The sequence below is a fragment of the Juglans regia genome, chromosome 11, assembly GCF_001411555.2.
Source record: "Juglans regia cultivar Chandler chromosome 11, Walnut 2.0, whole genome shotgun sequence".
Lineage (NCBI taxonomy): Eukaryota > Viridiplantae > Streptophyta > Magnoliopsida > Fagales > Juglandaceae > Juglans > Juglans regia.
Window position 1 is genome coordinate 23,491,625 of NC_049911.1, and position 15,227 is coordinate 23,506,851.

General features: G+C 34.2%; 2 protein-coding genes across 2 annotated transcripts; one reads left to right on the forward strand and one right to left on the reverse strand.

Annotated features, from left to right (window-relative positions):
* Positions 1-6,142: 6,142 nt before the first annotated feature.
* Positions 6,143-7,100, forward strand: LOC108992152 (classical arabinogalactan protein 26-like). The gene has a single exon (XM_018966621.2). It carries the CDS (start codon positions 6,391-6,393, stop codon positions 6,910-6,912), a length of 522 nt encoding a protein of 173 aa, XP_018822166.1. The 5' UTR covers positions 6,143-6,390; the 3' UTR covers positions 6,913-7,100.
* A 445-nt stretch (positions 7,101-7,545) lies between these two features.
* On the reverse strand, positions 7,546-10,861 carry LOC108992151 (protein NETWORKED 3C-like). Its single transcript, XM_018966618.2, has 3 exons — positions 10,701-10,861; positions 9,904-10,018; positions 7,546-8,418 (listed from the first exon to the last, which is right to left on the reverse strand). Exons 2-3 carry the CDS (start codon positions 10,001-10,003, stop codon positions 7,739-7,741), a joined length of 780 nt encoding a protein of 259 aa, XP_018822163.1. The 5' UTR covers positions 10,004-10,018; positions 10,701-10,861; the 3' UTR covers positions 7,546-7,738.
* Positions 10,862-15,227: the final 4,366 nt, after the last annotated feature.

Sequence of the window (15,227 nt, forward strand, 5' to 3'; positions counted from 1 at the left end):
CCATATAAATTATCGAGGGATAAAGACTTCATTGAATTGAATTTCTACCCTCCTATGTCTCCAGCCCCTTTTGCATGGTGGGGCTCAATCCAAATCTGATCACTAGCATAAAAGCTGAAGAACGCCCTTAAAAAGGAAAAGAAAAGGAAAAAAAAAAAACCTCACCTTCATGGCTTATTATACAAGAAGAAGAGTGTTAAATTTTTTTTAAAAAATTCTATAATTAAAAATTAATTAAAATATAATTAATCTACTTATATACAGATGGCTTATTGATACGGTTAAATATAATATATAAAAATATCAATCTACTTAATTCACAGAAAAAAAAAAGAAGACATTTGCAATTAAATAATATACTACAGTAAATTTGTGAATTTAATTCATAATTTGCGAACCATATGGGTATTGCACAAATTTTCATGCAGTGATTGTCATTAATTTTTTAAATTTTAAGTACTTATTCTCTTAGAATTTAAAACTAGCTAGTGTACTTCTTTCATGGACATGCTCTTGCGGTTCAATGAAACATTACTAATAATTAAATTTTTTTTTTTAATTATTATCTTTTCAACCTCTTTTGATATGAGATTTTTTATTTATTTATTTATTTATTAATTCTCACTTATGAATAATTATTTTTAATATTATTCCAAAACTATGTTGGTAGGTAGGTTGAAAATTGAAATCATGTATTAAAAGAAGAGTAGTACTACAAATAATAATAATGTAGAGGTTTGTACGTGCAGTATCCCCAGCCAGCCAGCAAGCAAGCAAGCCAGTCGTCACCACAAAGGCAAGCTGTATGTTTTCACAGAATTGAATGAAGAACTCTTCCAACTGCTTTTGCACGCTTCCTAACCTTCCCAAGTTATTGCTTTATTAATTTCATTTTAAGTCCTTTGGCTTTGGTATATATTTTCTTGGAGTATACTTGAATGAAGTTTGCTTCGAAGTATGATTGAAGGCAACGTTTCCTTTTGGCTCGATTTAGCTGTGACTTTAATTGTGAGATATTGGTTTAATGAGGAGCTGACGTGCGTGCACTTAAATTGTTGGAGAAGCTGAAAAAAATGTTTTAGATACAAAAAAATTTCATAAAAATAAATTTATAAATTGATGAGTCTTGATGTATTATTTAGATTGTAAATCTATTTTTATTATAAAATAGATATAACGTATCATATAAAATTATGTCAGTTTGTGAGTTTAGTATTTTGACGGGTTCTCCTTTTGGTTGTAGCATTTTTAAAATAAAAAAAATTATAAAGATACCTAATATTTTTTTACAATTATGTTTTAAATTGAGAACATTTATATATAAAATAATAATAATAATAACTGCTCATTTACTAATATTGGGAAAAAAATAATCAAATTGAAACTAGAGAACAAATCATGTTTTTACTCATTAAATATCAGCAATTAATTGCTTAATTGTAAAGCCAAGCATGTCCTTAATTACTTCAAGGATACAAGAAGTATTTCATCTTAAATCCTTTCATCATTATAATTTTTTCAAATTCTTAAACAAAATATAATAAATAATTCAACTTTTTTAAATCTCAAAATAATAATAATATTAAAAAATAACATTATATAATATGTAATTTAAATTTAAAATTTTTTTTCAATTCATCTTATCTCACCTCAGCTTGCATGAATGCCTCCTCATATAAGGTATTAGGGCCTTATAAATAATCCTAGTGATGAATATCCTAAATCCAAGATCTCATATAATTCAATTAAGTTTTATAAATTTACTTGGTGGAAAAAATAGAAACGTGCCAATTTATAGGCAGTCCAAGTTAGAATTAATGTGGCCACGTGGGGTAATCACATACATTTTGATTCTTGAATACTCGTGTTCGTTTTTGCAGAGAAATCATTGTACTTATAATAATACGTCTCTCCTAAATTTGCCAACCACTTGTTAGAACAATCTGGATTTATTGACTTTTATTTCTACTTTCCATGCGATATTATATATATATATATATATATATATATATATATATATAGACCTAACAATTATTAGAATTTATTAGCCGCTGTAATGTAAGTTGTGTGGGAGTTGAGAAGTAGCTATATAGTAATTCACTGTTCCTTTATTCTGTCTTTTGCTTCTTTCTTATTTTCAGTTCTTTTTTCTTTTTCTTTTGGACATGAGTTAATCACCATAGAGCTCGCTTCTAATTAAAGCAATCAATTCACTTTAATCTCTTTATTTATTTTAAAGAAAAATAAACTCCAATAAAAGGATCTTAGATAGAGATACTTTACAATTTTTTTTATTATTGGATTTTGGGATCTAAAGTGTGAGAGATATAAACACATCAATTAGACTCCACAATATTAATAACGGCCAGAGTGAGTTATTTAAACAACATTAAATTTAGCTCAATAAATATTATGAAACTCACTTTAATACATACATGTCTATATCTCTCACACTTTAGAATTTTAAAAGATCGAAATCTTATGCCATCTGTAAGGGGATTTTTCTCACTGCTTAAAGCCCATTGGGCTTTGGCCCAATACCCGGCCTGAGGACCCCCAAATCTGCATAGGGGACGAAACATCTACCAGGAAGGGACGCCGTATAGTCGACAAGATAGGAAATGCGGAGGACCATCGATTAATTGGCATCAGATCATCTACGGCTCGTATAGACCAAATGCGGAGTTAGGGAATTACGCTGCATTAATGGCACCATTGCTGAGTTACACGCCACATTTATGGAGCCGACGTAGAGCCAGCCGCATTAAAGAAGGTCTGACAGTAGAAATAGAAAGGAAGGTACAAACTTTGTAGAGATAAAGACGATTTGCACCTCCTCTACCATGGTATAAATTGCCAGCTCCAAGTACGAAGAAGTATCTCTGATCCTTAAACTCTTTTACTTATTTACAAGCTTTCAAGAATATTTACTGACTTTAGCATCAGAGGTTACCGGGCCCCAATGCTACCCTCTCCAAGTTGCACTACCCTCCGTCTTTTGCAAGTCTATTCCAAAAAACTTGAGTTGTCGAAGTCTTGTCCAAAGGTGTGTGAAACACAACATTAACACCATCGATCATATATTAGCTTTGAAAAGAGATACTCAATGATTTTCGGTTTGGATTAGATGGTCTAACTTGGAAAGATAAATATATCATGAGGAGACGATACCAGCTGGTTGGGTGTAATACTTGCTTTTACACCCGTGAGTGAGGAACTACCACGTATGGATTGCAGCAAAATGGACAATACACCCGCATGCAACTGGTTAAATGTTTTTATTTTTTGTCATTTCAATTCTTCCCTCCCTCCCTCTCTCCCTTGTCACTCTCTCTCTAAAATACTCTCTCTCCTTCGAAACCCCTCTATCTTCTCTCTTTCTTTGGATTGTTGCTCTCTCTCTCTCTCTCAAGCCCTCAATACTCCTGTCTTCACGCAGACATTTGATGCTGCACTATCCAAAATTTCCATCAAAGTGGTTCTTTCATTGGATAAAGATATAAGTAGGTGAGATTGGACACTTTTTTTCGGGCTCATGAGTTCTCTCAGTCAATCGAAACACAACCCAATTTTCTGTTTTTGTTTTAGGAGGATTGGTTAAAGCTACATAGAGGCATGCAGACATTGACTGTTTTGTTTTGTTCTGTTCTTTTTTCTTTTCTTGTTTTTCTAATGGGTTGAGCGAGAGAGATTTTGAGTGCTAGTATAGAGAGGAATTTTGTATTTAATATGATATTTCTCTGTTCTTGATTCAATCTTGAGTATTCATTTTTTTCCTTTGCCGGTTGAGCCACTTACATGTGTGATATTTCTCCATTAAAAATGTAACTGGTTGCATTTGGTTGATCAAAAAACTATAGAATAATGTAAGTCGTTTAGCAATAAACATGAATTTTTTCCAGTTTACAAATCCAGATCAAGAAACGATTAGCTTGAAAAAAGTGGAAGGGGGCATTACGACTGTTTTGAAGTTTAGTGGAAAGATATTGTCAAAAGAGAAGAGAGATGGGTTCGTTCCAGGGGAGTGAGGCGCTGGGGGATCAGGAGAGAGAAATGATTCAATAAACTAGACTACACTATAAGATTTATAAGTCTCGTATATGTTGAGATTTTATTGGCCGGTGTAAAGTAGGACGATCTGGAGGTGTTCTTTCTCATAGAAAAATTCTAGACATAAGTTTTACACCCTGCACACTCATTTAAAAACATATCATTTTATCTTTTTATCCACGTAATGAAAATTATTCCAAATATGTTTGTCAGTAAAATAGGATAAAAAGGTAAAATGACATGTTTTTAAATAGGTATACAATATGTAAGACTTACGGGTAGCTCGACTCTTTCTTATGTAGCATTTGGCCGGTATCTACATTAGAAAGATAAATATAGCATGTAGCCGGTATCTAACTTAGAAAGATAAATATAACTTCAGGAAATTTGAGAGATTAAACTAGAAGGATCTCAATTCAATAGTTTTTTTTTTTGTTAAAAAGAACTTTTAAATAATATTGAATTGAAATTACTCAAGTGGGTTTTTATATAATAAATGTTTCTGGTTGTTGAGGACCTTATCATGCATTGAATTTTAAAACAATGATTTAAATTTTGCATAAAGTTATCATTATTCTATGATTTCTAAGAGCTTTGACTCATCCCAATTACATTTATTACTATTTAACTCATAAATCTCACTAATATTCATAAACTATCTCAACTAATCTCATCTCTCAATCCAAACGGGATTGATCCTTTTAATCTCTAGTTAGAAGATGAGTAATGTTAGATACAGTCGTAGAGTGCATAAGCATCGTGCAATCCTTTTTAAAAAAAGTAAGATTCACTATTAAAAAAATTAATTTTTTTTATATGATTCCCGCATTTACTCACTTTCTTTTAAGAAAATTTTGTGACACTTACACACTTCATGACTGTAAATATCATTTCTCATTTAAAAGATGTCATGCCATCAATTTTTTTACATAAACTCTAATTTTTAATGGCATGTCATTTAATACAAGAAATATAATATTTTATAATCAGTTATATAATAGGATGAGAGTATTGCATGTACGTGTAATCCAATATGATCTAATAATAAGAAATAATATTTACAATTCTATAGTGCAAGCTACACACAGACTAAAAATATGATTTTTCTAGAGATATTTAACGCTTTTTGTAGCAGAGTAGCTCAAAAGTGGAAAAGGAAAAATAAAAATTGAGGAACTACGTATACTCTTTTATAGCTTATGTGTCAAACCCAATCGTTTTTCTCTAAACCAGTCGTCTTGGTAAAAGACGAGGAAGAACCGTACGAGGTTAATTTGGCTAAAGATAAGGTAGAGAGAGAGAGAGATGTGGATTTTAATGATCAGAAGTAACAGCTAGCTAGAGCATAAAGGGTTAAACTTGGTAGCAACTAGCAAACTGCTGCGTAATTTGTGGCCTTTTATTTTCAGAACTTCTGTGGCTTGTATTACTGGAAATTAATGTCTTGTTCTTGTTCTTGCGTGCACGGTGCAGCCTTGCAGGAGTTAATTAAAGCCGAACCATTTTAAGGAAGAAAAATGATAAATTTATAATTTTTATATAATTATTTTACACTCATATTTAAAATGAGGGATAGTTTGATAAAATTGAAATTATTTTTCATGGAGCAGCACATGAATTATATTGATTGATTGTAAAATATTATAAAATAATTGTAAATGAGTTGTAGGCGAATGTTACCCCAGAGAAAATTATTAGTAATTCTTACAATTCTTCTTACAACTACATTGTTAAATTGAGAGGAATTATATAAAATTTGAAAATCATATATGTTGCTATATTCCTTTCGTTTTTCTCTTCTCAAACTGATGAGCTTGTTTAAATAAAGAAAGTAACAAGTTAGATGATCCGGCAAGAAAGTAAACATTAATCCTAGTCCATGCATGTGTGATTGATTCCACAAGAGTAACAAAACATGAAGATAAATCCAAATTAACAGGATCCATAGAGATGGAATGCTCAATTTTGTTTTCTTCTGTGTCTGTTTCTAGGATTGTAACTTTCATATGTTCATATAATCATTAACTTGTACTGAAACCAAGGCATGCAGTTCTTATATTTATATATGTATATGCCAACTGGGGAAGCCTACATGACTTTGAATTAAACCTTTAACACCAGACTCTCATGGTTTAACTGAAGCAGGAATGCTCAAAAGGAAAGGAAAAAGATAACAGACACCTCATCTTCATGTGCTCCAGAAGAAAATCACATATCTACCTTGTCCCGTAGCTAACATGCAGAGCTGTATTATCATAATGGGTCCCGATGATCTTTTGCCACATAGCACTTCGTCCCCACCAGCACTTCCACAACAGTGTACCCTTTTAAGCCTTAATCATGAACATCCTCACATTCCTCACATACTCCCTCTCTCTTTCTCTCTCTATCTCTCTCGCTGAGAAACATTTGTTGCAGTTCGTAAGTAGGGAATTGATTCTATCATCATTTATGGCTTCCATTTGGTCAATCTTGACAATGTTTATGCTCTTTGCTGCCTACTCTTCATTAGCTTTAGCATCTGCACTAAATATGAAATTTTCAACTATTTCAGCTGCGCCTGCTATCTTGCCAAGTGCTCCTGCATCCGCTCCAGTTCTATCCCCAGACATTAGTCCCTTGTTCCCTTCTCCTGGTGGTGTGGCACTTCCTCCTTCCGAGTCATCACTGCCTACTATCCCTTCGAGCCAGAGCCCTCCGAACCCGGATTTTCTGGTTGCTCCTGGGCATGATGCAGCCTTTCCACCATCTGAGTCTTTGCCGGCATCGTCCTCAATTTCTATAGCTCCATCCGGTCCTCTAGACTTTGTTTTACTGCTAAGTTTGGTGACGGTTTGCATGGTGCAGACCCTTGGTATATGAGGAGATGTTGGTGATCAGCTTCAATTATTGTTACTAGTGGTTCCACGTAAGGAATTATGTCGATTTGTTTTTTGGGTACATGTATGGTCTAGTGTGGTTTCAGGTATGGAAGTGCAAGGCATTGCCGTGAACTGGGATAGGATAATGTCGGGAAAAAGTGCAAAATAAAGAGTAGATGCTTTCAGAAATCCCATGTATTTTATCTTTTGCTTTTCCCCCCCTTTCTCTCTCTCTCTCTCTCTCTCTCTCTCTGTGTGTGGTAGAAAACATTTCTGTTGTCACTACAGGGTACTTATATTCTTTTTCTGATACTGTGGGTCGCTGTGAGTTTTATCTTCTATTTCTTTCCTCTTTTGGTTTTGAAGATTGCTCAACAAGAGGCATCCTGATTCCTGCCTCCCAAACTGTAACTTCTTACCCTTTCTTCTTCTTCTTCCCCTCCCTTTACATTTTCTTCTTTTTTGTTTGTAGAGTTGGTAACTCGGCGTTTTCATTAGCATTCGCATTAAACACACCAAAGCACCATGCATACGGGCATAACTATCCATCTCTGATCTGTTATAAACTTATATAGATGCACATCATTACTTCAACCAAAGAGGGGACTGTTGCCCAATTACCCAAAAGACAAACTAGAAGGAAGAATATAAAAAATTGAATTACAGGTAATGACTCGTCTGAGGAAGAATATAGAGAATGATGGAAGATACTTTAAAAAGTAGCGTTAGATTAACTTTCCGAGTTGCGTTCGAAGCGAAATTCCTTAATATAGACATCTCTCTAGACTGTGCTACAGACTACCCTATTCACCAGAATATACCCACTTCTACAAAGCAACAACACTAACCTTCGGAGGCCCATTAAACAACTTCCCCAGAAATGCCCCCTTAAATATGTTGAACTCAAAAGGAGCCCGTTTCTTTGGGTTGGGGGAGTCTCTAGCAAGATACTTCCTCAGTTTCACATTTTCATCCTTAAGCACATCCACTGCCAAGCTCAGCTGCCTTATTACTTCTCTCTTCTCTTCATCTTTCTGCACTAGTAGATCTTGTTGAATTCTGTTCTCTTCTTTAAGTCTTTCTATCTCTTCCCTCAACTTCTTCACTTCATCATTACTGACCCCACTTGGAATGGCCTCTGCCTTTATTTCTTGATCAACTTCAGTTTCATAATCTGGTTCAGGATCATCAACTTCAGACTCAACAGACTCCTCAGGGTCACAAGTCTCAGAGTAGCCATCATCCGTTTGATCCATCATACTTGGTAACTTCTCCAGTCGATCTTTAGTGGAAGAAAATGGAGACCCCAAGGTTGTAAGGAGGCGAGTGCTAGAGTCAGACTTCAATTGATCATATCGCTCAGCTAATGATCGGTGAGCTCGGTAAAACTCTTCAACCATGCTGATCAGCTCTGGTCGCTTCTTGTAATACATCTCTGCTCGTTGAGCAAATGAATCTGCATCCTCTTCGATCAATTTTAGCATGGCCGTCGTCTTCCCATCTAGTTCTGCCAGAGAATAATGGATATAGGCATCAATACAAACAAACCTGCTGGGTCTAATTCTCTAATCACCATAAGTAGATAAAAAGGAGAAAAAGAAAAGAATATAGAAGGGATGAATCAATGCATTATTATAGGGCCCCACATCCTTCCAACTTTCTAGTACCAGAAATCTGCTTTGCATGTTCACCAAAGTTTATTTATATTAACAAGATTTCAGGGGGTTCAAGTCATTTCAAGGCTCTAAAGAATGATTTAAACTATTGAGACCAATGCTAAAAGTTCATGTAAAAAGTATTTGACAGCTCTTGGTGGAGCTCAACAATCAACGGTGAGGACCACTATTAAATAAAATAGGGAGTACTCTCACTATTTCAACCCATTCAATCATCCTAGCACTGGCTCCATATCACCTATCAAGAACAGTGCCAAGAAGACAAGACGTGGTGCCTCTTCCAAGGAGCCCAAGGTCCGGAGTTTCCCATATTTTACTCCAAGTTATGTGTAATTGTTTAATAATTTTGATTTGTTAGTCAAATAGCATTCTACGTAAGTATTGATGGGGTCGGAATAGAGACAAGGAATTGGTTCGTGTCTTCATGGATCATTTGTTTCATGGCCAAGGCATACATATATAGCAAGGATTTCAATTGTTCTGTAATTTATGGCGTCATTGCCTCAATAAAAAGAAAAGGGGTAACCTTTTTCTTTAGAAGAGATTATCAACATGTAATTACTGAAAATGGATGAACCTTATCATAAAAGGCAACATGCATGGTGTTTGATCCAAGAGAGATGAACATCCCTAAACAAAGCACCTTTTAAATTGGTCTGTCCGTTACCTTTTAAAATTCCAACCCCCCATCTTAGTAGTAATTATTTGTCTCTTACCTTTATAGTATTTAATAATTTACCCAATTCAAGACAAGACTACCCAAATTCCAAAGAGAAATGCTTGGGGTCCCGAGCATTTCTCCCGATAGTTTTTTTTTGCTTGGTTTTGTTTTACTTAGTGATTGAGTGTTTTTTATTGATGTTGCAAATTTCTTTTTAAGAATGTAAAAAAATGTATGAAAAAAAATAAAAATAAAAATAAAAAAGGCAGTTTGTCTTGTTGGGAGAATCCCTCGGTGGCTGTAGTGTCACCCAATTCCAAATCACATGGGATCCATCCCATATAAAATATTTTTCTTGTCCTTCCTAGTTTTTGGGTAATTAACAGTTCCTATTCATCTGATGTAATAAAACCCACCATTATACCAACCGGTCTCCCTGAGACTTGTTAGCTTGTAATTCAGATTCCCACCAAAAATACACAAAGTCACAAAAGTAAAAAATATTCAAACTTTCAAAAAAAGTTAAGATACAGACGGAATCAAAGACCAAGAAAATCTAGGCCCACTTGATACAGAAAAATTTTTAAAAAACAAAAGTCTAGAAAACCCAAACAAGGAAATAAACAAAAATGGGAAAAAAAGAAGATTAAGGTACCGGCAAGAGTAGATTGGAGCCATGGTGAGCGCCTTGAGCTGTTGTGGCTGTCAAACCACCACCGGTGTGATGTTTGGTTCTTCATCATCATTTCCACCATCTTATCAGTCCTTACCTACCCAAAATCAAAACCCACGTCTCAAGCTTGATTTTTCTCTTTTATCAATCAGAAGCCAAGCTAAACAAAATGTGAGGTGAAAGTGACATATATTAGGAAAGAAAAACAATTAATTTTCCTCTATTAATAACATTAATCTTCTTTTTAGGTCATCCAACGTCCTAAATGTTTAGATGGAATCTGGTTTTTCAGAAACTCAAATTTCTTTATTTCCTAAAAAGAAGACGGGAAATATATATATATATATATATAAATATATATTAATAACCAAGATATGGTCTCCAACCCTCGGCTAAAAAGAAAAAACCAGGCGTACTACCGGCATATACAAGCGGACGACTGTCGTTGATCTCCAGTATAAGTGCGGCCGTGTCGAGAAAACACCCGTCGCGGTTGCACAAAAGAGAATTTGTAATGCTGTCGAGGCACGCCGGAATAATTTCAAAGAGGCTAGTAATTTTCAAAACCCCAACGTTCCCTTTTTCCCATAAAGAAAAAATTGGTAATAACCCACCAACAAAAAAGAGAGAGAGGATAAAAAATGGAGTCTTTAGTTCAAGACTCAGTGAGTTAAGAACAGAAGTAAGCGACCAGATAACCCTGGACTAAGCAATATATTTTTTGAACGGCCACCGTGACTATTACAAGAGAACTTCGACAAGAACAAGAGAGGTAGTACCTGGTTCTTTCGTCTTCTTCTCCCCCAAGAGAATCCAGATGCCAAAGCACAGAGCCGGGACGCTCTCTCTCTCTCTCTCTCTCTCTCTCTGGAGCTGTGTGTGGACTTCCGAAGAGGAGTGTAGAACTATAAGTTGTAGTTTTAAATGCACGTCCTCGAGTTTCGAGTCTGTTTTGTCTCCTTTTAGGACTTGGATTTGTGGTACTTGGACAGTCGGTTTTAAACTCTTGAGACGCGGGGTCAATGCAAAAGCCGAATTAGCTTGCAATGGATTCACGTGAGATGAACTTGTAAATGAATATTGGATGCTTCTTCATGTGTTTGAAGGGGTTTTAAAATTAAAAAGACAGCCATATCTGGAAGGCAGGTAGGGAGCGTGGTGGAGCCATATATGTGTAACGGTCGAAAATGCCATAAAAAGAACCTTTTTCATCGTCATAACTATAAGACATAGATCAAAATGGGACCGATTTTGGGTTTTAATGTTGTTCTTATTTTATGGAACAAAGACCACCATCCCCCAAAAAACTAAAAACAAAAAACAAAAATTATGTATCTTTTCTTTTTTGTTTTGGATGGAAATGTCTTATAATTAGTGGAAATTTTATTTTGTACTCAGAATTTGTCATTTTGTTTTCCAATTAGCTTTCCAAACTGTTCAAATCAACGATTTGGTATCCCAAATTATTTGTAATGTGTGAAATCATCCCATGTTTTTGTATAATATTGATGTAATGAAAATTCATTTCATTTTTCTAATTCACTTGAGTTAATATATATACAAACTCTTAAATCTAAGTTCTTGTAACGCTTGAATGTGTTATTAATCTTTCTTTTGAATAATATTAGATATTCTTATAGCGTTCAAGTCTCGTATATTTTTTTTTTTTAAAAATGAATAAATTTAAAATTTTTATAAAAATTTTTTATATACTTTAAAATTATAAATATCATTTTCTTACTTCTTATCTATTTTCAAAACTAGAAATAGGGGGGTAGGGGGGTGGTTGGTTTTAAAACTTGAATTTTACATCCAATCCTAATAGGGTTTGGACAACGTTGCCAACAATTAATGGCAGGATGTCATGGATTCACGAGTCCATCCTAGGGCGTAGGGCATAGAATGAAGCCACCTCACGTACGCCTTTAAAGAAAGAAGGGTAATGATACATTTATCACCGAGGACTATCCGTATACCACCCATCGTATGTGGATTTATTTTTTCTTTCGTTCTCCGCATCTGTTAGAAGAGAAATGCTTCGAGTTCCAAATTTGGAATCTAAAAAATGTCTCGAATAAATTATTTTTTTTACTGAATAATTAAGAAATTATTTTTTAATGATGTTATAAATTTTTTATTTTTTTTAAAATATTTATGATGATTACAAAAATATACTATTCGAGACATTTTTTAGGTCCCGAATTCGAGACCTGTAGCAGTATTTCTGTTAGAAACCCTACTTCTCTGCTCTCATCCATAAAAACTCTACTTCTCTATGCCTTATGTCCCTGATTTGACTTTGCTTCTGGCATAAGCTTTTGTCCCTCTGAAGATTTTCAATTTCAGAAGCTCTTGAAAAATAAAAGAAAAATGATTAATGCAACCCGTTAATGTAAATGCCGAGCAACCGGCTGCTCATATGGTAATATATCATCAAAACGAACCGTTTCACTCTACGGCCTTCCCTTTCCTCATTCCCTCCTTTGCATTTACTCTCTTCCTTAGTCCCTCTCCTCAAGAACTCCCTTTCTCGATCCTTCCACGAGGCGCATTCTCGATCCTTCTAACAAGCGCATCCTGTTGAAGATCACAAATTGCCGCCCTTCGTCTTTAGCTTAGTTCCGTCGGCCTGCTTTGTTGAAGGTTCATTCTACTGCAAGTTACAAATTTTATTTTGAAGTCTGCATTAGGTGAATTATCTGAAAGGAAACATGGAGCTCAAGCCGAAAAGAACGTAAATTCTCCTAAACCATAAACTGATCTTCTACTTACCTCCCAAAATATGTCAAAGTCACTGCAGATTTTCACTCTAAGCTCCGATATAAAACTAGAAAGAAACCCGAAATAACTCAAAAAAACAAGTTCACAAAAATGCAAACTCCCAAAAGGAGATTGATAAAGAACGTGGAAGTGAAGGTTCATAAAGGTGAAATCTTGGAAGCGTGCAGAGAAAGACGAGGCACAATCAAGATGATCAAGATGGGTTTCTGACGAAGGGATGTTGGTTTAGATTCCCAAAAAGTGTGGGAGAGAAAATTAAAAAAATTAAAAAAAAAAATTGAGTCGTGAGGAGAGGATGCAGCTTTTCTCTACCTTTTGCCTTTTTCTCTACTTCACACACAGCCTACGACTGTATGAAAATGTATTTTTATTTGTGGAAAAAAATAAGAGAAGCTTAAGAGAAAAGGAGAAACAAGGTGCGATGTGGAAGAAAATAAGAGAGAAGAGAGAAGGAGAAACAAGTGCGACGAAGTAAAGGAAAACCAAAGCCTGTTCAGTTTTTTTTTTTTTTTAATAAATAGTCTGACGTGCCATAAAATCAAATGGGCGATTACACCGCGGTTATACGTAGAAGAAGAATTGCTTGAAAATAAAAGGAAACTCTCAAAAGCTCTTTTGTTTTCATTTTGAGTTTCAAAACCACAAATCTCAGACCCTCTTGATTACATCCCCACCTCTTCAATCTCAAACCCTCTCATTTTCGTCTCCACCTCTCCAATCTCCAAACTTCTCGTTTTCGTCTCCTCCTCTCCACCACGTGGCGCCAAGGCCGGGCCTCCTCTCCAAGCGTGGGAACAACGACACTGTCAAAGGTGAGACTTCCCACATACTCATTCTCACTCTCTCTCTCAGAAGCACTCGCGACGCATCGCACCCAAAGCCAAGCTTCCTCTCCCCTTTGATTTCCGCCTCTTGTGTTCTAGCCACCGTTCGATGGTGCCTTCAAATAGATGTGTAATCAGTCCGATTCGGTCTGGTTTTAGACATGTTTTAGAATTGAACCGATATACACCAGTTTTGATATTTGAAGAACCAATACTGCATAGGTTACTCTTAAACCGGTACTTCTAGTTTTACAGGTTTGGTCCAATTTTTCTAATATATTTTATATATAGTATATATAATATATAATATACTATATATATTATGAGAAAATATACTTACAACCGTGAATTGCGTAACCGTCGCGTAATCGATTTGAAAAAAATGAATAAAACATGGGACCCACATGAAAAAAATTAGTGAACCCCACTCTTTTTCAAAGCGATTACGCAGCGGTTACGCACTTCACGGTTGTATGTAGAATACTAATATATTATAGTATATCATAACATATAGTGATATAGTATTACTATAACTACTAATACTATAGACTAAACATTATAATATATAGTTATTTATATATAGTGGATTACTAATATAATAGTATACTTAGTATTAATACTAATATATACTATTAGTAATCCGCGCCTATTATGGCCCATTATATATACAAATACTATATATATTATATAGTGATATAATGATATAATAATATGTATACAGTTATCTACTAATGCTATATACTAGTGATAACATATCATAACTACTAATACTATAGTATCATATAGTTATATAGAGTGGTATATATATATAGTTATTTATATATAGTGGATTACTAATAGTATTAGTATTAGTGTATATATATAATAGTATCATAGAGTGATATTGTATTTGATTATGAATGCTAGTAATAATATACTAGTAATAATATGTTAGTATCTTACTTATTTATATATTCGATTATATATGTTAGTGATAATATGATGGTTACATACATTTTTTATATGAGTGTATATGATCAAATGTATAGAAATGTATTTATCAAAAAGAATATATATGATAATTTATTATACTATAAAATGTATTTATCCTTAATATATATATAGTTAGTTTATATTAATAACATATGATCAAATGTTCATGTTTAAGATTAAAATTTATGTTATATTAATTTTATGTTATCAGATTATTATTATTATTATACATGAATAATAGGATTTTAAAATTTAATATCATATTAATTAACAATTTAGCAGATAATATAAAAATCATATAATTAACATTTTATATAATATAAAAAATTAAAATATATATATGAACCGGTATGGTCCGGTGTTAGAAAAAAAAATTGAAACTAGACCAGTTTAGATCGGTTTTGAGAAAAATAGAATTGGTACTGGAACGAACCGGTTTTAAACCGGTCCGGTTCACCATTTTTTTTTTACCCCTACCTTCGAAAGTGAACATGCTTCTCTCTCACTCTCCTTCGCCTCTCTCGCTGTCTAACTTTGTCTCTGTCTCTCTATCTGTCTCGAGTTTGGGCGATTTGGGAGAAATCACAGTAAGGTGTTGCAGCCATGCAGAGCCGCCCCTCCTAAGCCTCCAGGTAAGTCCTCACAATTTCCCTCTCTCTCTCTCTCTCTCTATGATTTTCATTTTAAGTATGATTATTCAGATTGCTTTATACTGATTCAATGTATGAG

Excerpts from the sequence above, each read along its gene's own strand:
- LOC108992151 (XM_018966618.2), bottom strand. The coding sequence starts at position 10,003 with ATGGTGGAAATGATGATGAAGAACCAAACATCACACCGGTGGTGGTTT. Across the intron at positions 8,419-9,903 it reads GCTCCAATCTACTCTTGCCG|AACTAGATGGGAAGACGACG; the intron begins GTACCTTAATCT and ends ATTCTCTGGCAG.
- LOC108992152 (XM_018966621.2), top strand. The coding sequence starts at position 6,391 with ATGAACATCCTCACATTCCTCACATACTCCCTCTCTCTTTCTCTCTCT.